Source organism: Pleurodeles waltl, chromosome 6 (genome assembly GCF_031143425.1).
Source record: "Pleurodeles waltl isolate 20211129_DDA chromosome 6, aPleWal1.hap1.20221129, whole genome shotgun sequence".
In the NCBI taxonomy this organism is placed as follows: Eukaryota; Metazoa; Chordata; class Amphibia; order Caudata; family Salamandridae; genus Pleurodeles; species Pleurodeles waltl.
This window is the reverse complement of record NC_090445.1, coordinates 1679354-1703496: the sequence shown is the minus strand read 5'-3', so window position 1 is coordinate 1703496 and position 24143 is coordinate 1679354. Positions and strand designations below refer to the sequence as shown.

At 47.5% G+C, this 24143-nt stretch overlaps 1 protein-coding gene across 1 annotated transcript in view; it reads right to left on the bottom strand.

The window, feature by feature from the left end:
* The window catches only part of COL27A1 (collagen type XXVII alpha 1 chain), a 1169012-nt gene that overhangs the window by 78133 nt on the left and 1066736 nt on the right, over positions 1-24143 (bottom strand). Inside the window, exons 53-54 of the mRNA XM_069236924.1 lie at positions 15679-15714; positions 2977-2994 (exon numbers count right to left, since the gene is read on the bottom strand). Of these exons, the coding sequence (XP_069093025.1) occupies positions 2977-2994; positions 15679-15714 (54 nt within the window). The remainder of the gene's footprint in view (positions 1-2976; positions 2995-15678; positions 15715-24143) is intronic.

Here is a 24143-nt window from a genome sequence, read left to right as displayed (position 1 = left end):
GCACAGATATCACTCAACCAGGAAGAGAAGGAAAGAAAGAAAGCCAGATAGGGCAGCACTGACCGGAGGAAGGAAGGGTGTACAGATAGGATAACAGGTAAGGTAACAAGCATTTACAGTGCAGTAGGTCTCGCATTTGTTTGAGTTAGAGCTACTGCCATTGTAACTGCGTAACTGGACTTTCCTTGCCACATAAATTGGTCAACCCTGCCGCATAATTTGGTTCTCTCTACCACATAATTCCAGTGGACCTGCGTATTACTAAAGCACTTCCATTTACCTTCTTCCTCTATCTACAGCAAAAAATGAAAATGTTGCCATTATTTTTTATAATTATTATGTTGTTATTTTGGGGTCCCTCCAACCTAGTGTGGGGACCGAGAGATGACCTAGACAGAAAGAACGGTCGTGCGGTGAGTTATGGGCACAAATGGGGTGAGTTTTTGAGTGCAGCTGATAGTGTAGTATCTTAACTGTAATGCTCAGAACAGCCTCTAGAGGGCACCACAATAAAAATAGCATTTGTAAGAAACATGGTCATCTCACCATATAGTCAGCCCCTAGAGAGCATACCCACATGAAATGGCAACATCTGTCAGTGACAGCCAAAGCCAAGCTTAAAACCTGTTGTTTTAGGTCTGTCAGAGGCAGCACTGCTAGCTCCGCACCTGCACCAGAAGGCACAGAAAGAAAGGAACTGACATCACTGCGTTGAGGTGGCGCGTACATGACAACCCTGAGGTTATATCTGGGATCAGATCTGATGCAAAGCCGCATGACGCCACCTGTCAACACGTAAGAGAATTTCTGAAAAGATTCTGAATCTACTTTGGCTTCTGAGGAAATTCATAGGGTGAGCAATCTGCAGTTAGACGTCTCTATCAGAAGCTAATTTTCATGTGGCCGGCCTGTTTGTCCTATGTAGAAAACCAGAGTACAAATTAAAATGGCAATACTGTAGCTCAGGGATGGGGCTAGATAGAACAATAATTAAAACAACTATTTTCAATAGTTATTAAAAACCCCATTCACATATGAAGTCAATTTTTTAATCATCATTAAGGAAAAGTAACTTTTAGAATGGTAACTTTTCTCCTGCCTGAAGTTCCCAGAGGCTAATGTGCAATTGCTCTAAAACGTCTCCCAGCCAGTGATTAGCATTTGAATAGGTGTGAATGAGGTGAGAAATTCCTCCCAGACGCTACACCATAGATCACTGTGATAGACAGGTCAATCTGAAAGGTTAAAGAGGACTTCTCTGGACCTCAAAGAACATGTAGGGTGGGGCTTTGGGCATCCTTTTTGAAATTACATTGTCAAATCCTGCTTAGTGTCAGATCCTGCTTCGAAGGTCTGCTGGGGTTTACACATAACTTTGGACAAACTGGAAAGGAAGAAAACAGGATGGCAAGACAATTCTTGTCTATAACTTGTCCTCTTGCTATAAAAGTCTGGTTTTGTCCTACCAGACCTCTGTCTCTGGGTTTTACCTATAACACTGGGTACACACTTAAAGGAAAGGAAACTAAGGGCCACATGTACAAAGGTTAGGTTTTGCGACTTGCAAGTCTTAGCAACTCGCAATTTTGCAAGTCACAAAACCTGATGTTCAACAGAGTCTCAGACACTGTTAGCGATTTCCAATGGGTTGCGAGGGACCTGCCTCATTAATATTCATGAGACGGTTGCAAATTGTGACCTATTGGGGAATAGCCGCAATCACAGGGCTGGTGGCCTGCTGGAGTCAGCAGACCACCATGTCCGTGACTGCTTTTTAATTAAAGCAGTTTTTTTAAAAATGTATCCTGTTTTCCTTAAAGGAAAAGGGATGCATTTCAAAAATTAAAATGAAATGTTTCAGTTTCATTTTTTTCAGAGTAGGCAGTGGTCTGTGGAACCACTGCCTGCTCTGAAAAAATGTTTGCACCCTCATTCACAAAGGAGAAAGGGTCCCTCCCCCTTTGCAAATGGGTTAACACCAATTGGAAATTGATGTTAACTGCGATTGTTTTGCGACTGCATTCACAGTCACAAAACAATCAGACATACCAATGCAATCCTCAATTAGGAACGGAGGCCCTTGGCACGCTCCTTCCTAATTGCGACACGCAAACCTATTTTACGATTCGCCAAATAGATTATTGAATCGGAAAATAGCATTTGTACATACCAAAATGCTTTTTTCTGTACTCAACGGCCCGATTCTGGGAATCGGGCAGTTTGCGCACAGAACAAAAGCTTTGAACACCTGGATCATAATGTCAAGACAATTGTTGAGCATCCACTGTGTAGTTGCAAGAAAGAGAGCTGTGATCTCTTCCTACCAGACTCCTGTCTCGGGGCTCATTGGCGGGACAGTGGTCAGCCTGAAACTGTACGTAGGTCCCTTTACAACGCAACCATTAACTATTATTTGCACGTTGTGCTTCTTGTAGCTATTCCTACTTAAAAGTTTTTAAAAAATCATATCTGCAGTTTCCCTTGTTGGATTTTTGTTATTTTGTTTATTAAATTTCACTCTACTTTATAACTTAGTTTGGGATTTTTCTCGGGTTGCGTTTTCACTTTATTAGTGTTTTGGTCTTGCTTACATGTCTTACACATTGTCCTAAGGTAACCTTGTCTGCTCCGTGACGTGTCAGCACAGGGTGATTTGGTGACTCTGAAGGTTCGCCTTGACGGTGGCTGTGATTACTCCTTGAGGTGGGGAGCCATCCACCCTAAATAATAGTCCAGTTTCCTAGATCACCCAAGAAGAGAAGAGAGAATAGACAAGGCAGTACTGACGCGAGTAGGAAGACCCCAGGGTATTATCCACCCTTTGGAAGAAGGGCGTATAGAGAGGGAAGAGTGGAGCTATACTCACCCAAGGTAAGGAGGGGATGGACGGTGCAGTACTCATCCTCTGAAAGAAGGAGTATGGATATGGCAGTACTCACCCTCTGAAAGAAGGAGCTTGGATATGGCAGTACTCACCCTTGGACCTCGTAATCCCTGCAAAAAAATGAAGTCAGAATTAAAGACGTTTTGCTACAATTGATATAACGGTTTGGTGTGAGTGGATTCCCACTGTGGGCAAAGTTCTTAGACATGCGAGCATCACTGTCAAGCAAAGAGTATAGCGCTTCAAACACTGGGAGTGAAGCTCCCAGACACTGCAGGCATGAGCGAAGCACTTCAGACACTACGAGAGAAGCAGCTCTTAAATACTGCACCACCCTCAGACACAGTGCTCCAAACACTGCAAGTGAAGCCCTTAAACGCTGCAAACATCCCCCTCAGACAATAAGTGCAGACGGGGTGAGTGGCGCTATTAGACACCGGAAGTATCACCCTCAGACAATAAGTGCAGACAGGGTGAGTGGAGCTCGTAGACACCGGAAGCATCACCCTCAGACAATAAGTGCAGACGGGGGAGTGGAGCTCATAGACACCAGAAACATCACCCTCAGATAATAAGTGCAGACGGGGTGAGTGGAGCTCGTAGTCACCAGAAACATCACCCTCAGACAATAAGTGCAGACTGGGTGAGTGGAGTTCGTAGACACCGGAAGCATCACCCTCAGACAATAAGTGCAGATGCTATGAGAGGAGCTCGTAGACACCAGAGTATCACCCTCAGACAATAAGTGCAGACGGGGTGAGTGGAGTTCGTAGACACCGGAAGCATCACCCTCAGACAATAAGTGCAGACGCTATGAGAGGAGCTCGTAGACACCAGAGTATCACCCTCAGACAATAAGTGCAGACGGGGTGAGTGGAGTTCGTAGACACCGGAAGCATCACCCTCAGACAATAAGTGCAGATGCTATGAGAGGAGCTCGTAGACACCAGAGTATCACCCTCAGACAATAAGTGCAGACGGGGTGCGTGGAGTTCGTAGACACCGGAGTATCACCCTCAGACAATAAGTGCAGACAGGGTGAGTGGAGCTCGTAGACACCGGAAGCATCACCCTCAGACAATAAGTGCAGACGGGGTGAGTGGAGCTCGTAGACACCAGAAGCATCACTATCAGACAATAAGTGCAGACGGGGTGAGTGGAGCTCGTAGACACCAGAAGCATCACTATCAGACAATAAGTGCAGACGGGGTGAGTGGAGCTTGTAGACACCGGAGTATCACCCTCAGACAATAAGTGCAGACGGGGTGAGTGGAGCTCGTAGACACCAGAAGCATCACCCTCAGACAATAAGTGCAGATGCTATGAGAGGAGCTCGTAGATACCGGAGTATCACCCTCATACAATAAGTGCAGACGGGGTGAGTGGAGCTGTTAGACACCGGAAGCATCACTCCCATAGAATAAGTGCAGACGGGGTGAGTGGAGCTCATAGACACCAGAAGCATCACCCTCAGACATAAGTGCAGATTTGGTGAGTGGAGCTCGTAGACACCGGAAGCCTCACACTCAGACAGTAAGTGTAGACGGGGTGAGTGGAGCTCGTAGACACCGGAAGCCTCACACTCAGACAATAAGTGCAGACGGAGTGAGTGGAGCTCTTAGATATTGGAAGCATCACCCTCAGACAATAAGTGCAGATGGAGTGGGTGGAGCTCCTAGACACCAGAAGCCTCACACTCAGACAATAAGTGCAGACGGGGTGAGTGGAGCTCGTAGACACCGGAGTATCACCCTCAGACAATAAGTGCAGACGGGGTAAGTGGAGCTCGTAGACACCGGTAGCATCACCTTCAGACAATAAGTGCAGATGGGGTGAGTGGAGCTCGTAGAGACCAGAAACATCACCCTCAGGCAATAAGTGCAGACGGGGTTAGTGGAGCTATTAGACACCAGAAGCATCACTCCCATAGAATAAGTGCAGATGGGATGAGTGGAGCTCGTAGACACCAGAAGCATCACCCTCAGACAATAAGTGCAGACGGGGTGAGTGGAGCTTGTAGACACCGGAGTATCACCCTCAGACAATAAGTGCAGACGCTGTGAGTGGAGCTCGTAGACACCGGAGTATCACCCTCAGACAATAAGTGCAGATGCTGTGAGTGGAGCTCTTAGAACCGAAACATCACCCTCAGACAATGAATGCAGCATTTCAGATACTGTAGGCTTGATTCACAAAGGTAACTTACACCTTTGAGTACATTTACACTTTAGAGTAAGTACACAACTTTTTGGAATTCACAAACTCAGAGTAAGTCAATATAAGTCAGGCCCTACACATGACCAGCGGCTGGTACCTCATATACTGCAGGTGCAGACCCTATGGATACTGTGAGCTAGGCCTCTGTATATACTACAGGTACAGACCCTATGGATACTGTGAGCTCAGCCTCTGTATATACTGCAGGTGCAGACCCCATGGATACTGTGAGCTAGGCCTCTGTATATACTGCAGGTGCAGACCCTATGTATACTGTGAGCTCAGCCTCTGTATATACTGCAGGTGCAGACCCTATGGATACTGTGAGCTCAGCCTCTGTATATACTGCAGGTGCAGACCCTATGGATACTGTGAGCTAGGCCTCTGTATATACTGCAGGTGCAGACCCTATGGATACTGTGAGCTAGGCCTCTGTATATACTGCAGGTGCAGACCCTATGGATACTGTGAGCTAGGCCTCTGTATATACTGCAGGTGCAGACCCTATGGATACTGTGAGCTAGGCCTCTGTATATACTGCAGGTGCAGACCCTATGGATACTGTGAGCTCAGCCTCTGTAAATACTACAGGTGCAGACCCTATGGATACTGTGAGCTAGTCCTCTGTATATACTGCAGGTGCAGACCCTATGGATACTGTGAGCTCAGCCTCTGTATATACTGCAGGTGCAGACCCTATGGATACTGTGAGCTAGGCCTCTGTATATACTGCAGGTGCAGACTCTATGGATACTGTGAGCTAGGCCTCTGCATATACTGCAGATGCAGACCCTATGCATACTGTGAGCTCAGCCTCTGTATATACTGCAGGTGCAGACCCTATGGATACTGTGAGCTAGGCCTCTGTACGTACTGCAGGTGCAGACCCTATGGATACTGTGAGGTAGGCCTCTGGATGTACTGCAGGTGCAGGCCCTATGGATACTGTGAGCTAGGCATCTGTATGTACTGCAGGTACAGACCCTATGGATACTGTGAGCTAGGCCTCTGTATGTACTGCAGGTGCAGACCCTATGGATACTGTGAGCTCGGCCTCTGTATGTACTGCAGGTGCACACCCTATGGATACTGTGAGCTCGGCCTCTGTATATACTTCAGGTGCAGACCCTATGGATAGTGTGAGCTAGGCCTCTGTATATACTGCAAGGTGCAGACCATATGGATACTGTGAGCTCGGCCTCTGTATATACTGCAGGTGCAGACCCTATGGATACTGTGAGCTAGGCCTCTGTATATACTGCAGGTGCAGACCCTATGGATACTGTGAGCTAGGCCTCTGTATATACTGCCGGTGCAGACCCTATGGATATTGTATGCTCAGTCCATGTATATACTGCAGGTGCAGCCCCTGTGGATACAGTGAACACGGCCTCTGTATATACTGCAGGTGCAGACTCTATGGATACTGTGAGCTCGGCCTCTGTATATAGTGCAGGTGCAGACCCCATGGATACTGTGAGATAGGCCTCTGTATATACTGCAGGTACAGACCCTATGGATACTGTGAGCTTAGCCTCTGTATATACTGCAGGTATAGACCCTAATGATATATTGAGCTCAGTCTCTGTATATACTGCAGGTATATACTGTATGGATACCTAGGGCTCAGCCCCTGTATATACTGCAGATTCAGGCCCTATGGATATTGTGAGCTCAGCTTCTGTATATTCTGCAGGTGTAGACCATATGGCTACTGTGAGCTAAGCCCCTGTATATACTGCATGTGTGGACCCTATGGATACTGTGAGCTTAGCCTCTGTATATACTGCAGGTGCAGATCCTAGAAATACTGTGAGCTCGGCCTCTGTATATACTGCAGGTGCAGACCCTATGGATACTGTGAGCTAGGCCTCTGTATATACTGCAGGTGCAGACCCTATGGATACTGTGAGCTAGACCTCTGTATATACTGCAGGCACAGACCCTATGGATACTGTGAGCTCGGCCTCTGTATGTACTGCAGGTGCAGACCCTATTGATACTGTGAACTAGGCCTCTGTATATACTGCAGGCGCAGACCCTATAGATAGTGTGAGCTCGGCCTCTGTATATACTGCAGGTGCAGACCCTATGGATACTGTGAGCTCGGCCTCTGTATATACTGCAGGTGCAGACCCTATGGATACTGTGAGCTCGGCCTCTGTAAATACTACAGGTGCAGACCCTATGGATACTGTGAGCTAGGCCTCTGTATATACTGCAGGTGCAGACCCTATGGATACTGTGAGCTAGGCCTCTGTATATACTGCAGGTGCAGACCCTATGGATACTGTGAGCACAGTCCATGTATATACTGCAGGTGCAGACCCTATGGATACTGTGAGCTCAGCCCATGTATATAGTGCAGGTGTAGACCCTATAGCTACTATGAGCTCAACCTCTGTATATACTGCAGATATAGACCCTATGGATACTGTGAGCTCAGTCCTTCCCTGTACACACTACAGGTGTAGACCATATACATACTGTGACTCAGCCCCTGTATACAATGCAGGTGCAGACGCTATGGATACTGTGAGCTCAGTCCATGTATATGCTGCAGGTGCAGACCCTATGGATACTGTGAGCTAGGCCTCTGTATATACTACAGGTGTAGACCCTATAGATACTGTGAGCTCAACCCATGTATATACTGCAGGTGTAGACCATATAGCACTGTGAGCTCAGCCTCTCTTATATACTACAGATGGAGATCCTATGGATACTGTGAGCTCAGTCCTTCCCTGTATATACTACAGGTGTAGACCATATGCATACTGTGACCTCAGCCCCTGTATATAATGCAGGTGCAGACGCTATGGATACTGTGAGCTCAGTTCATGTATATACTGCAGGTGCAGACACTATGGATACTGTGAGCTAGGCCTCTGTATATACTGCAGGTGTAGACCCTATAGATACTGTGAGCTCAACCCATGTATATACTGCAGGTGTAGACCCTATAGCTACTGTGAGCTCAGCCTCTGTATATACTACAGATGGAGATCCTATGGATACTGTGAGCTCAGTCCTTCCCTGTATATACTACAGGTGTAGACCATATGGATACTGTGACTTGACGCTATTGATACTGTATGATCAGCCCATGTACATTCTGCAGGTGTAGACCTTATAGATACTGTGACCTCAGCCCCTGTACATACCGCAGGTACAGACCCTATAGATAATGTCAGCTCAGCCCATGTATATACTGCAGGTGTAGACCGTATGGATACCGTGAGCTCAGCCCATGTATATACTGCAGGTGTAGACCGTATGGATACTGTGAGCTCAGCCTCTGTACATACTGCAGGTATATACCCATATGATATTGAGCTCAGTCTCTGTATATACTGCAGGTATAGACTGTATGGATACCTAGGGCTCAGCCCCTGTATATACTGCAGATTCAGGCCCTATGGATATTGTGAGCTCAGCTTCTGTATATTCTGCAGGTGTAGACCATATGGCTACTGTGAGCTAAGCCCCTGTATATACTGCATGTGTGGACCCTATGGATACTGTGAGCTCAGCCTCTGTATATACTACAGATGGAGATCCTATGGATACTGTGATCTCAGCTCCTGTACATACTGCAGGTACAGATCCTATGAATACTCAGAGCTCAATCTCTGTATATACTTCAGGTGTAGACCCCATGGATACTGTGATCTCAGTCCATGTATATACTGCAGGTGTAGACTTTATGGATACTGGGAGCCCATCCTCTATATATACTGCAGGTATTGACCATATGGATACTATGAGCTCAGCCCCCATATATACTTCAGGGGTAGACACTATGGATACTGTGAGGCCAGCCCCTATATATACAGCAGGTGTAGACCCTATGGATATATAGAGCTCAGTCTCTCTATATACTGCAGGAGCAGGCCCCATGGATACTGTGAGCTCAGCCCCTGTATGTACTGCGGGTATAGACCTTGTGGAGACTGTGATCTCAGCCCCTGTATATGCTGCAGATATAGAACCTATGGGTACTGTGAGTCTGAGCTCAGCCCCTGTATATGCTGCAGGTGTAGTCACTATGGATACTGTGAGCTCAGCCCCTCTATAAACTGCAGAAGTGAAGCCTATGGATACTTAGAGCTCAGCTTCTGTATATACTGCAGTTGTAGACACTATGGATACTGTGATCTCCGCCCCTGAATATACTGCAGGTGTTGATCCGATTGATACTGTGAGCTCAGGCCCTCCCTGTATAAGCTGCAGGTGTAGACCCTATGGATATATTGAGCTCAGCCCCTGAATATACTGCAGGTGTAGACGGTATGGATACTGTGAGTTCAGCCCCTGTATATACTGCAGGTGTAGACCCTATGGGGATGGGGATCTCAGCCCCTGTACAAACTGCAGATGTGGGCCCTATGGATACTGTGAGCTAAGCCTCTGCATATACTGCAGGTGTAGACCCTATGGATATATTGAGCTCAGCCCCTGTATGTACTGCAGGTGTAGACCCTATGGATATATTGAGGTCAGCCCCTGTATGTACTGCAGGTGTAGACCCTATGGATATATTGAGATCAGCCCCTGTATGTACTGCAGGTGTAGACCCTATGGATATATTGAGCTCAGCCCCTGTATGTACTGCAGGTGCAGACCCTATGGATAGTGTGATCTCAGCCCCTCTAGATACTGCAGGCGTAGACTGTAAAGATACTCTGAGCTCAGCCCCTGTATATACTGTAGACCCTATTGATACCGTGAGCTCAGTCCCTCCCTGTATGTACTGCAGGTGTAGACTCCATGGATACTGTGAGTTCAGCCCCTGTATATACTGCAGGTGTGGACTTTATGGATACGGTGAACTGAGCCCCTGTATGTACTACAGGTGTAAACCATATGGATACTGTGAACTCAGCCTCTGTGTATACTGGAAGTATAGAAAGTATGAGTACTGTGAGCTCAGTCCCTATATATTGTGTAGACTCTATTGATACTTTGGGCTCAGTCCCTGTATATACTACAGGTGTAGACCTATGGATACTCTGAGTTCAGCCTCTGTATATACAGCAGGGGTAGACGCTATGGATAATGTGAGCTCAGCCACTGTATATACTGCAGGAGTAGAACCTATGGATACTGTGAGCTCAGTCCCTGTATATACTGCGGTAGTGGACCCTATGGATACTTAGAGCCCAGCCTCTGTATATACTGCAGATGTAGACCCCATGGATACTGTGAGCTCAGCCCCTGTATATACTGCACGTGTAGACCATATAGATACTTTGAGCTCAGCCCCTGTATATGCTGCAGTAGTGGACCCTATGGATACTGTGAGCTCAGCCTCTGTATACGCTGCAGGTGTAGACCCTGGATACTGTGAACTCAGACCCTATATATGCTGCAGGTGTAGCCCCTATGGAGACCTTGATCTATGTACGCTAAGCTACAGACCCTAAGGACACCGTGAGGTCAGCTTCTAGGGGCACTGTGAGCTCAGCCCCTATACATGTTAAAAGTTCGGACCCTAAAGACACAGTCAGGTCAGCTATTAATGGCAACATGTGCTAAGCCCATATGTATGTTGCAGGTGGACACTGTGAGCACAGTCCCTATATATGTGCTGCAGGTAGAGACCCTATGGATACTGAGCTTAGCCACCACGGACAGCTCTGCTCTTATGTATGCTGCACCTACAGACCTGCAGCAGAGACACGGTCACGCGACTATAAGTCAATATCTTAGTTGTGTGATATATTGATTACAGTGCTGCATCTGAGGGAGGTCACTCCTCTGTATTCAGACCCCTGGGCCAGAGCACAGGTTGACAATGAGACCCCTGTCTCTAGACCTGTACACACCAGTGCGGTACACACGCAAGGGTACATCCTGGCCCTTCCACTGGTAGTAGTTACACTGCAGACAGTGGTTCTGCCGGCATCAAAGTCAGGCAATTCCCACCAAAAATAAACCAGCAACACATTCAACCCTTGAGAGATGCTGATGACTCCATTCTGTTAGACAAACAGGACTGGAGCTCCGGCAGCCTCAGATGAATAACATCTACCCGGCTCAACCTACAAGCCAGTTGATGATCAGTGCATGAAGGAGATTAGGGTCTTTGGAAGGGACAAATAAGGCAAATCAAACTTAGCACTTGGGCATTTCCATTTTGAGCTTTACCACCGGTTATATAAACTTAGAGGCTTGCTTGACTGATAAGCGTTCCCCAAGATATCCCAGCCAAGACTTACAAACATTTTGCAGCAAGTTTGCGTAACCAAAGTGACACAAATGTGTACAAAAGTGTTTTTGTGGATTTACTGTCCAGCACAAAGTTTGTGGTTTCCACTGGGGAAGTTGCCTAAAAGAAAAGGAAAGCAGTGCAAAGTGTTGCTTTGTGTTACGCTGCATCCAGGATGGATTCTAAAAAATAACACCACCCTGGAGCAAGCGTAAAAAGGAGAAAAGCATTTATTCCCACATTCCATTCGTGTTGCACAGTACAGCACACATCAGAAGTGGGAAAAGTTCTAAAGTTTGTCTTGGCATAGTATTTTGTTTAGTAAGGGTATCCGTTCAGTACAAACCCTAGGCTAGATGTGACGTAGGTGCTTTTGCGCTATAGTACTAAGGTGTATGAGTGGAGTGAGGCAGCCTTAGTGTCTACTGGCACTAGGGAGCGCAGAGGACGGTGCTACATCTTAGTAGATATGGCGCCTTCCTGCTCTCCCTCTCTTGCACCTGTGCCCGCTGCGATGTGACACATCTGTGTAAATCTGGGCCTATGTGAGGCAGCCTGAGTGTGTGTCGGCACTAGGGAGAGCGCAGTACAGTGCTACATCTTAGTAGATATGGTGCCTTCCTGCTCTCTGTCTCATGCACATGTGGCCGCTGAGATGTGACGCATCTTTATAAATCTGGGCCTATGTGAGGCAGCCTGAGTGTGTGCCGGCACTAGGGAGCGCAGAGGACGGTGCTACATCTTAGTAGATACGGTGCCTTCCTGCTCTCCGTCTCACGCACCTGTGCCCGCTGCGATGTCACACATCTTTGTAAATCTGGGCCTATGTGAGGCGGCCTGAGTGTGTGCCAGCACTAGGGAGAGCGCATGATAGTGGTACATCTTAGTAGATATGGCGCCTTCCTGCTCTCCGTCTAACGCACCTGTGCCCGCTGCGATGTCACACATCTTTGTAAATCTGGGCCTATGTGAGGCGGCCTGTGTGTGTGTCGGCACTAGGGAGAGCCCAGGACAGCGCGACATCTTAGTAGATATGGCGCCTTCCTGCTCTCCGTCTCACACACCTGTGGCCGCTGTGATGAGACACATCTTTGTAAATCTGGGCCCATGTGAGGCGGCCTGAGTGTGTGCCGGCACTAGGGAGAGCGCAGTACAGTGCTACATCTTAGTAGATATGGTGCCTTCCTGCTCTCTGTCTCATGCACATGTGGGCGCTGAGATGTGACGCATCTTTATAAATCTGGGCCTATGTGAGGCAGCCTGAGTGTGTGCCGGCACTAGGGAGCGCAGAGGACGGTGCTACATCTTAGTAGATACGGTGCCTTCCTGCTCTCCGTCTCACGCACCTGTGCCCGCTGCGATGTCACACATCTTTGTAAATCTGGGCCTATGTGAGGCGGCCTGAGTGTGTGCCAGCACTAGGGAGAGCGCATGATAGTGGTACATCTTAGTAGATATGGCGCCTTCCTGCTCTCCGTCTAACGCACCTGTGCCCGCTGCGATGTCACACATCTTTGTAAATCTGGGCCTATGTGAGGCGGCCTGTGTGTGTGTCGGCACTAGGGAGAGCCCAGGACAGCGCGACATCTTAGTAGATATGGCGCCTTCCTGCTCTCCGTCTCACGCACCTGTGGCCGCTGCGGTGTGACACATCTTTGTATATCTCGGGCCATCTCATTACTTTAAAGTACAGAAATGCTGGAATAACTTTTCCTTTGTGCAGGAACAGTGTAAATGTATAGTCGTATTTAAAGCTTAAAGGGTCAAACTTTTACCCATTCTGGGTAAGGCCAATAGGCCTTCCTGTCAAGAATTTCCTTTTCCTTGGATTTACTATCACAGAATTCCTTTAGAAATATTTTCCTTTTATCACAGTATTTTTATGCCCACTGCTAGCTCAACGCCAATCCTCAGACGAATTACCTCCATTTGACCATGAAAGATCTTTAAACTGTGGCCATAGCCACAAATAATCTGGCGAGTTCAGCCTTCAAGGCCTTCATGAGCCTACAGCTGTCGTCTTCTCGGATACTGGAGTAACAATCGGTACATGCCGACCAGCCTCTTCCAATACACGAACACCGCAGGATCATCTCAAGATGTCCTTGGATGTCTCATGCACTAGAGGGTTATCCGCGTGAGCTTTCTGCGATTCGTAATTAGGGAATTTGAAAGAGTGCAGAGTCGCTGAGTGATTGACTCATTAAACTGAAGGGCATGGGGGTGATTTAGAGTTTAGCGGACGGTACGGAGCTTTGGGAGTTTGTTTCTGAAAAACAAAAAAAGTTTAATATTTGGGGAACGGCTACCAAACCCGACGGCGGCCATCCACTGAGCCAAGGGCAGTTCCTTTCGATGTACAGAGATGGCCACGAGACTGATGGAGCACCGTCCTTCAAACACTGAGGGCCTGATTCAGGTCTTTGACGGAGGGGAATACTCTGTCACAAGCGTGACTGATATGCCGTTGGCCCTATTATAATCCCATGATATCCATCATTCTCTCCTCCAAGACCTAAAGGAGGCCCTTTGTATCTGTAAAATAATCTTTCATGCTACTGTACAGTGGGTGTCAATATCACAAAAAAACGCTCGTACAACAAAGCTTTTTATGTTATGGAGCCCGCAGGTGCAGAGACGCACTGCGGTGCGACTTAAACACAATCAAGAGATCTGCTGGGCAGCTAACTTCGGACATTGGTTTTAAAAACTGTCCATTGATGTAATCTGACTATTTGAGTTATCGCACGGTGCTAACGCTGCAGGTTCGTCCACACAGGTCCCTAAACTATACTCTTATTTTTAAAATTATTGGTGTGTGTTTTAGGGATAGACTTTAAAAAACCATTCTTTCTTTAGAAATTTGACCTTCTCAAAGCCCCCAGGCCATATTTACAAGGAGGGTGCGCTGCCATTGTGTCATTTTTTTAAGCACCTGCAGCATTATGGTAGCTCCATATTTACAGGGCGACACATTTGGCCAGATGCGTCATTTTTTCTGGGCCTGCATTAGAAAAAAACCTGGGATCCACCTGCACGCAGATTTTAATGTATGCAGAGTGGGTGTTCTGTCAGAAAAACTGACGCAGTGATATCTATACGTTTTAATTGTGTGAAGCTTCTTCAAGATGCGTCTAGCAAACCTGAGATGCATCAGAATTCCTGCTCCTCCATAACCCAGGCATAGGAACTGACGCAGTGGCTTTGTAACAGAACTCTGACCATCTGAAGTCACTTTACTCACTGGAATCTGTCTATATTTCACTTCCTCTTTACTAGCAATGGGTCTACAACTGTGACAATCATGTTGTAGAACCCCTTCACCAAGCTGGGGCCATGGCACCTATGATATCATCCACTGCAGCAAGGCAATGTGGCGTTGTGTACTCCATGTAAGGGACAGACCTGGATTGTCACTTCTCCGTGGAAGAAGGGTTTCCACAAGTCCAGGTCTGCGTACTTCAAAGGACAACAGGTAAGTACACACATATGGTAGGTAATACATGTATTGCCGCATTACATTACACTATAGACTTGTACATGTATTGCCACAATACATTACACCATATACTTGTATTCACTCTCATAACACTGTCACTCACTATGTCACACATACTCAGGTCTCCACATACACATAAATAGACAATGCCCACTGTAATGTGACATACAGCCATACTGCTTACATCCAGGTCCAATGTGGGATTGTACAAGGTGCTATTCCACCATTTTACAGTCTTTCACATTGGCCCCCACACATTAGGCTACTTGCGTCAGTCAGAACTAACGTTTGCCTCTGATTTTTGACACAACACTGAAGTTGCGTCAGTTGTGAGGCCACCTTCAGCAATGCGTCATTTTTTAGGCTGGTGCGTTGCGGCAGAGTTCTCACTCATGAACTGATCAGAATTTCTGATGCATCCATGGGTCCCTGCACCTTGGTGCCTTGTGTTGTTAATACAACGCATCTATGGCATCTTAACCTGTTTTGACGCAGCACAACTATCTTTGATGCATCACTGCCACAACGCAGTGCTGCGTCTAATCTTGTAAATGAGGCCCAATGCTTTAACGTTTTATTTATTATAAATTAATAGACTTGCAAATTCATATATAAGGCTATCTGAATAATAATCTGTATTTTTTCTGCTTTTTTGGCTTGACAAACAAATTTTTCACATTTTGAAACACAAGGCCAGTCTCAACGTGGCAAAATGACAAATAAATGATTAACACTCAATGTGTCTTTATATGTTTTACAACTGATTTGCTTGATTTAAAAAAAATAAAAAATAATAATAAATTTGATGTAATAAACATTGTCATTTATTCAATATCTGCCACTCTCAGAAGTGAAGCGTGCACTCACCGTCTCTCCGTGGCTCCCTTTGTCTCCTTTTGGGCCCTGAAATACATGAGAGACTCTGGTCAGTGCCTGAGAACACTGATCTTCACATGACAAAGAAGCTCTGAGGGAGCTTTTCACAATAAATTAATCAATCACTCCCTCAAATATTTAAAAAGCGCAGCTCTAGCACCTCTGAGGGTATGCAGACGCCGAAGGGGTCTTACACTTCGGCTCGTCTTTATTAAGGCAGCATGGAACTCTGTCCTGTCACTGGAAGAAGGCAGAGGTCTCACCTAACAGGAGCCTCTTCTCTGACAATAGTCTCCTTATCAATGTGCCTCACAAGTGTCACCCCAATGACAAAGTAAATTACCTTCACTAACAACATCTGTGGTGGATGCAAAATCTTTCAACAGATTCCTCATCTGATGAACATCCTGGCAGGTGTCATAATAGTTTCCGTAGCAGTAGCTGTCCAGGGCTGCCATGTGGTGCCAACTCCACCCACAGGCCATGGCGACACTGGGTATATTAGGCACGAGCTGGCACCACTAAGGATGGAGAGAGAAGCCGACTGAGCAACAACAGCGACAAATACAGCACGTAACGCTGAATTCTCAGAGATCCTATTAATCACGGCAAAAGCCCATCGGGCGGAGAGAGGGCAGGGGAGAATCTGCAAAAATATTATGTATTCACCAGAAATATTGTTACTGAAGGTAAGTAGCTTTCTTTTGATGGATACCACTTCCCGCAGTATCCGCATCTTATGAATGAGTCCCAGAGCCACACTCACTGGGAGGTGGGATTGAGCAAGGAAGGAATTCATGCAACAGCTCAGGCTAAGTACTTGTCACAGTATGCTAAGGCTGTGAGGCAGTAACGTCAGAGAAGCATGCAGGGATGACCTCGTGCCATCCAGCAGACGTCAACCACTGGGATACCTCTGGTCAGAGAGCTGGTGGTGGAACTGCATCCGGTGAAGCCACTCAAGAGCTGGTCGTCCTCTCTGTTGAGTGTGACTGGTGATACTGGACACAGCACATCTGGTCTCTGCAGCTGCCTCTCCTCTTGGAGGGATGAGGAGGAGGAAGAAGGATAGAAGCTTCACAGACTGTATCATGTGAAAGGCAGATACTACCTGGGGTAGAAAAGATGGGCAGGAATGAAAAACAAGATATCCAGATGAGAAGCCATGAAAGTCGGACAACCTGAAAGGGCTGTGGGATGAACTTACTGCCGCCAACAAAACTATCTTTGCAGTGAGGAGCCGAACTGCAGAACTGTGCACCGGCTCGTAAAGAGATGCCGTGAGGAAGGTCAATAGGAGATTTAAATCCCACTGAGGAGCAATGAGCTCAGTGGGAGGAATCAAGGGACGTAAACCTTTCAGAAATGCACCACAATGGCAATCTACCATGGATAGCTGGCCAGGAAGAAACATAAAGCCAAACAGCTTGAACCATAGCCGCGCCCAGATCCTGCTGTGCAAGAGACAACATAAGTCTCAGGGTGCTGCAAAGGTGGGACCTGACCACCCTCCCAAGAAACAGCTACACGCTGTGCAGGAAAGGCGAATGCTGAGTGTCAACATATTGACAAACCAGTTCCTCCTTACCCAATCTGGGGCGATAAGAGCCAGCTGTGCTCGACCCTCCTGCATCTTTCGCAGGACTTTTGACAGAGGTAGAATCAGTGGAAATGCACAAAATAGGCCCTGAGACCAGTTGGGTATCTCCGAAGAAATCACTCTGGGGCGACGCGCATGGCACAAAACTGAAGAACATCCTGTTCCGGGCTGTAGCAATGAGATGCATGTATCGAAAACCCAAGGCAGGGAAGATCAACTGCGCCATCGCTGTCACTTTGGGGTCTAATTCCCACCCGTGGTCCTTCAACATAACGCAACTGAAAGAATCTGCTTTCATGTTGATGGAACCTGCAAGACGAGCCACTGCCACAATTTCTGATGCGGAACTTACTGCCACAGTTAAATGTTCTCCCTTCAGGGGGTCTACGACCCGCACTGCCCTCTCAGTCGATATAGTGGACGATGGTCGTGTTGACCATCACACAGAGGAAGGGAAATACTTGGCAGCACATTTATATAAAGACATTGCTCTTATCTGGATCAAAGGTCTTCTGCTGTCTTCTCATCCAGTTGGGCAACGCAGCTCAGCAAGGAGGTGCCTGTGATTACAGCGGCCGGTACCAGTGGAGGTCTGAAGGAACGACACGCAGCACATTTGGAAGGATCCATCCATCAGTGCAGACACGGATGTAGTGACTGGAGGCTCTGCGCCTCGGTCTAGCGGCTCCCCTGATTCTGGAGCCAGTAGTGGGAAGCAGCACTGGAATGTGGCACTAACAGGATGCGTGAAGCCATGGAATGAAGCAGATATAGGACATGCAGAACTGAGAGCTCTGCCGGAGTTAGAAACCTCGGAATCATCTCCTGAATATCTAGGATCCTCTGAAGAGGTGGAAACACCTTGGTGGGAGTCTTGTCCAGTTTGCCACCTGTAAAGGCTCTGTGTAGGTGTGAGCTGGGATCTTCAGACCTTGATTGTGAAGCCCAAGTTCTGGAGGAGAGCGAAGTTAGCAGAGGTTGGTGGAGACTGCATCAGCTGCTGCGGGTGATGGCATCCCCTAGATCCACCCCGGTTATGACAAGGTGGCACCTTTGCTGGGGCTTCTGAATCAGCTGAGAAGTTTGTCTCAGCTGGGAAAGTACTGTCCTGGAATAGCCTCAAACGTTCCTGTGGTGTTGTAGTTGCCTCAATGGTGATGCTTGGCTCAGCAAACAAGCCATTCTTCTCTAAGAGTTCTATGGAGGAGACGGCCTTCTCCCTGAACAACCGCTTGCCTTCAAGGGCATGTCCTAGCAGCTCACGTTAACATCTCCTGAGAAACTAGTGGAAAACATTGAAGTGTGGCAGCACAGCATGAGGCCCATACCCATGGATTGAACCACGGTACAGGCAAAGTACAAACCACACAGGTAATTTCAGATTACTTCCAGGGCTTCATTGTAGTCAGCTCCAATGGCAGTGTCTGTGTCAGAGTCAAAGGAGGCCCTGAACAAACGGGAGACATCGCATAGGAAGGCTTTGACTTCTTCTTAAGCACTAGGGTGGGAGCTCCTGGAGGGGTTGGAGTGGGACCTACTGGAGTCACCAACTCCACAGCATGGGGCCCATCCTTCAGGAGTGGCCTAGAGGGCAGAGGAGCCACCCTGGGCAAGTCCAGCATTGCTGGGCAGAAGGTCTCAACCTGCGCAGAGTCAGTCGATGGAGCTGGGAACTCAGTGTTTTCAGTGTTGGATCCTTATCCAGCAAGCAGGAAGAGCTGGGGTTTGGGGAACGGCTTCACGACTCGAATCATCTCAGGAATAGGAACGTATCGCTTCTCACTTTTACTGCTCTTTTTGTGGGAAGATCTTTTTGGAAATCAGTCCCTGTCAGGAGACTTACCTAGAGATGAGTGGGATCGCTTTGGGATGTCTCTGTGGGTCATCGCTCTCTGATCGTCTTCAGGTTCCTCAAAGCGCAAAAATAACAGGAGCTGCAAAATCATGTTTCAAGCCTAAATGTCACATGCACGTCATGTGATGTAAGGAAACAGGCTTTTTCCTCAGACCTCGCAGCCTGCTAACTACTGACTTACACTACTGAAGCTGGGACTGGAAGGTGTAATAAGAATCAGGAACACAAAAGGATGAAGGACGGAGTGCTGAACCATATTTTTGTATTGTCAAGAGAATCAGTGCATTAAATCCAGTTTAATGATTCAATTGCATTTAATGCACTGTTGGGTAAAGTGCAATTTTAGACATTGCCAATAGGGTTGCCCAAGATTTCTAGTGCCTGTTTAGGGTTGCACACAACGTTTGTCCCTGAGACAGCCTTCTGCCCTCCTGCAGAGACGTATGAACGATTCCCAGGAAGGATAACAATACAGGCTAGGAGGAGGTGTTAACTCTTCCAGGCAGAAAGCCACATGGGTGTTGACCCCAAGGGCAACTTTATTGGTGAAGCCGTCTTAGAACAGCAAATGTGAAATACTTGGGGGACGGCTGCCCTGTTGTTGAGGTTGACTGGCTGGCAATCAGGCAAGAGATGGGAAACTGTTAGTAATGGGGTCTTTGGTTGGCAGTCAGGTTACCCCCCGTCCCAGCAAGGACCCTCTCTCTAGTCAGGGTAAGTCACACACAATCCAAATTATCCTGTGCCCACCCTCTGGTAGCTTGGCACGAGCAGTCAGGCTTAACTTAGAAGGCAATGTGTAAAGTATTTGTGCAATAAATCATGCACTAACACAGTATAGCACCACAAAAATACACCACACAGTGTTTAGAAAAATATATAATATTTATCTGATGAGATGCAGGTCAAAACAATTAAAATGCAATAAGTATATGTTGCGATATCACCGTAAAAGTAATATAAACTGTCTTTAGTCTTTAAAAAGCCATAAATGTCTCTTTCACGCACAAAGTACCTGGTTCGTGTTCAAAATCTCACCAAAGAACCGCAGAGCAGGAGAAGCGAGGAAAACAAGGGGGTGCGCGTTGATTTCTCGGGCCACACACGACGATGCGTTGTTTAGTTTTCACGCATTTACGGCTGTGCATTGATTTCCGGTGCTCGGTCGTGGATCCTCTTCAGGTTGCGGGGTTTTCAGACGCCCGGGGGACGATGCGTGGATTTCCGGCACTGACAGGACAAAGTCACAGGGGCATCGATCCGGTGGCCGTTTGCTCGGAAATTTCTACCACACGGCAGGCGACACGTCGATTTCTCTCTGGAAGTCGGGCTGCGTCGTTCCGGCTCAGCTGTGCGTCGATCGAGTGGGCCGTGCGTCAAATCTGGCAGGCTGTGCGTTGATTTTCACCGCACAAGGAGTCCTTCTTGTAGAGATGAAGTCTTTTTGGTTCTGAGACTTCAGGGAACAGGAGGCAAGCTCTATCCAAGCCCTTGGAGACCACTTCTCACCACAGCTAGAGATCAGCAAGGCAGCAGGGCAACAGCAAGGCAGCAGTCCTTCACAGAAAGCAGTCAGGTGAGTCCTTTGGGCAGCCAGGCAGGTCTTCTTGGCAGGATGCAGATTCTGGTTCAGGTTCTGTTCTCCAGGAAGTGTATGTGTTGGTAGGGGCAGAGGCCCTGTTTAAATACCCAAATGTGCCCTTGAAGTGGGGGAGACTTCAACGAGTAGCATAGAAGTGCACAAGGTCCCCTTTCAGTTCAATCCTGTCTGCCAGGGTCCCAGTAGGGGGTGTGGCAGTCCTTTGTGGCAGGGCAGGCTACAGTTCTTTGACATGCAAGTGTCAGGCCCTCCACCCTCCCAGCCCAGGAAGACCCATTCAAAATCCAGATATATGCAAGTGAGGCTGAGTATCCTGTGTCTGGGGTATGTCTGAGTGAATGCACAAGGGAGCTTTCAACTAAACCCAGCCAGACGTGGATTGTAAGGCACAGAAGGATTTAAGTGCAGAGAAATGCTCACTTTCTAGAAGTGTAATTTCTAAAATAGTAGTATTAAATCCAACTTCACCAGTCAGCAGGATTTTATATCATCATTCTGGCCATACTAAATATGACCTTCCTACTCCTTTCAGATCAGCAGCTACCACTCAAACAATGTATGAGCGCAGCCCCAATGTTAGCCTATGAAGGGAGCAGGCCTCATAGCAGTGTAAAAATTAATTTAGGGGTTTTACACTACCAGGACATGTAAACTACATAGGTACATGTCCTGCCTTTTGCCCACACAGCACCCTGCCCTATGGACTACCTAGGGCATACATTAGGGGTGTCTTATATGTAGAAAAAGGGGAGTTTTAGGCTTGGCAAGTACTTTTAAATGCCAAGTCGAATTGACAGTGAAACTTCACACACAGGCCTTGCAATGGCAGGCCTGAGACAAGGTAAAGGGGCTACTTGAGTGGGTGGCACCATCAGTGATGCTGACCCACTAGTAGCATTTAATCCACAGGCCCTGGGCACATATAGTGCACTTTACTAGGGACTTATAAGTAAATTAAATAACTACTGGGTATGATCCAATGTTACCATGTTTAAAGGGAGAGAGCATATGCACTTTAGCACTGGTTAGCAGTGGTAAAGTGCACAGAGTGTTAAAACCAGCAAAAACAGTATCTAAAAAGTGGAGGGAGACAGGCAAAAAGTTAGGGGTGACCACCCTAAGGCAGGTCTAACAGAAACCAGTTGCCAATCCAGTTTGCCAGTAGCATGTAGTCCCCTTGGTAACCACACCTCTGGTTTGGGCTGGGGAACTCTGCACACTGAGAGAAAGGTTCTGCCATGTTGGGAATGGTGCATCCTGGGATAGCCAGATGGTACATTTCCCAGCACGTGGCCATTAAAATGGAGGAAACTTAGTAGCCCATTGACCACTGATTGACAGCCAGATGTCACATTTCCCAGGAAGTGGTCATCGGGATGGGTGAAACCTAATAGCCCATTGGCTACTGACTGAGTCTAACCTAAGGGCATTTTCTAGACATTAATAGGCAACCCTGGCACCCAGAACACTGATCTCATCTGAACAGAAAGATGGACTAACCTGCCGCACCTTGGAAATGAAAAAAGGCAGGCCCAGCTGGTGTGGACTGCACCGCCTGAACGTGGTGGCTAGCAAAGGAAAGAGACTGTGCCTACTCGGTCCTGCTCGTGAAGAAGTCATCTTCAGAGGCCAGGCAAATCAAGAGACTCCTACAGTCAGCTGGCTGATCTCCTGTTTGCAGCACAGAGCCACAACAGCTAAAGAAGCCTGCTGGGGCAAGTTGGCAGCCTTCTTCAAATTCAAGCCCCCACTTCTCATCACCATGCAGCACCAGAGACCAGAACCTGATGCTCAATGTAGCACTTGAGTTTGTTGAACCCAGGAAAGTTGTTGGAGTGCAACTTGGTCACCCCGAATGCGAGTTATCATCCAAGGAAGTTTTCCGCTGTGATCGCGATACCAGGTGACTGGTAGCCCATTGGTACATATGCCTTCTGCCAGGACCGAGAGGCCTTGAGGAATGTCAACCCCTGTGGCCAGGACCACCTCACAGAGTACATGGACTGAGGAGTAGCCATAGGAAGACCCCTGTTGACCGCATTGCATCTATGGCATCCTTCAGCATCCTGTATCACTGCATCAGGACCACTCCATAGTACCTTAAAGCAAAGGGATAAAAATGTGTGGAACTCACTGGAGACTGCTTCTACCTTTTGACTGGCTCCCTGCTGCAGTAGGTCGCCTAAAGTAACTCTTGGTCCGCACTGACACTTGTCCAAAGTTTCTCTGAAAAAGTTTGTAAGGGTCAAATTTGTTGAATTTGCCAATGATTGTTTTTGGTTAAGTGAAGAAGTTCATACTTACTTTGTTGTGGTGTCTATAATACATAAAAATACAGCCTATTTTTATAAATTGGTGTTGGATTTCTTGAGTGTCTCGTTTATTTCTTCTGCTGTTGTTTTGGTTCTGTTCACTGCTTTACACTTGTTTCTTTGTGTATTCACTGCTGCTCAGAGCCACAGCTACAGGGCTGAGCTTAAGGTTTGACAAACGAGACCTAAGGCTCCTAAAGGGGGTGGTAAGTGTATTACACAGTGAGATCGCACAACCGCACCATATCACACATCCCATCTCCTCACATGTGGGGTTTGGAAGAGATATTTGATCATTAAAATGCAGAGTAATTTTGTTGGTTGAGCATCGAGGCTACTCCGGACCCGTGTCCATGAGGCTGGGAAAACAGGAAATGAGCCCAGATTGTCGGCTGGTGCCTAATATACTCCAATGTGGTCATGCCCAGTATGCGGAGTATGTGGCAGAAGCCGCATGGTACCACCTGGCTGTGGTGGAGAGTGTGAAACGTTTTCTAGACCAGTCTGAGACCTGCAAAGACGCTCATCGGGTGGGGGATCTGCGGAGGGTTATGTGCCATCAGAGCACATGACTACCCAGACCCCTCGCAAGTGTGGCCCTACACTTGTGGCTTACACTGACCCCTCACAGGTATCACCCCAGTATTTGTACCTCACACAGCCCCTCCAATGCTTCACATCTGTATTTGTCTCATAGGGACCTCTAACCAACTTCACCATACATGTGCCTGACACAGACCCCTTAAAACGGCTCACCCCAATACATGTCTCACACCAACACCTCAGATGCCCCAACAGAGGTGCCCTTTGAAGACCCCCTCTCTTGCCTCACCCGTAGAAATGCCCACATGATTCACCCCATAGTCATGTCATAACATTGCCTCTCACACCTCCCTCGCGGCCTCTTCACCCCAATATATGTACCTCACACGCTTCACCCCAACATATAAACCTCACACGCTTCACCCCAGCAGATGTACCTCACAGATGTACCTCACAACCTTCACCCCAACAGATGTACCTCACGCGCTTCACCCCAACATATGTACCTCACATGCTTCACCCCAAGAGATGTACCTCACAGATGTA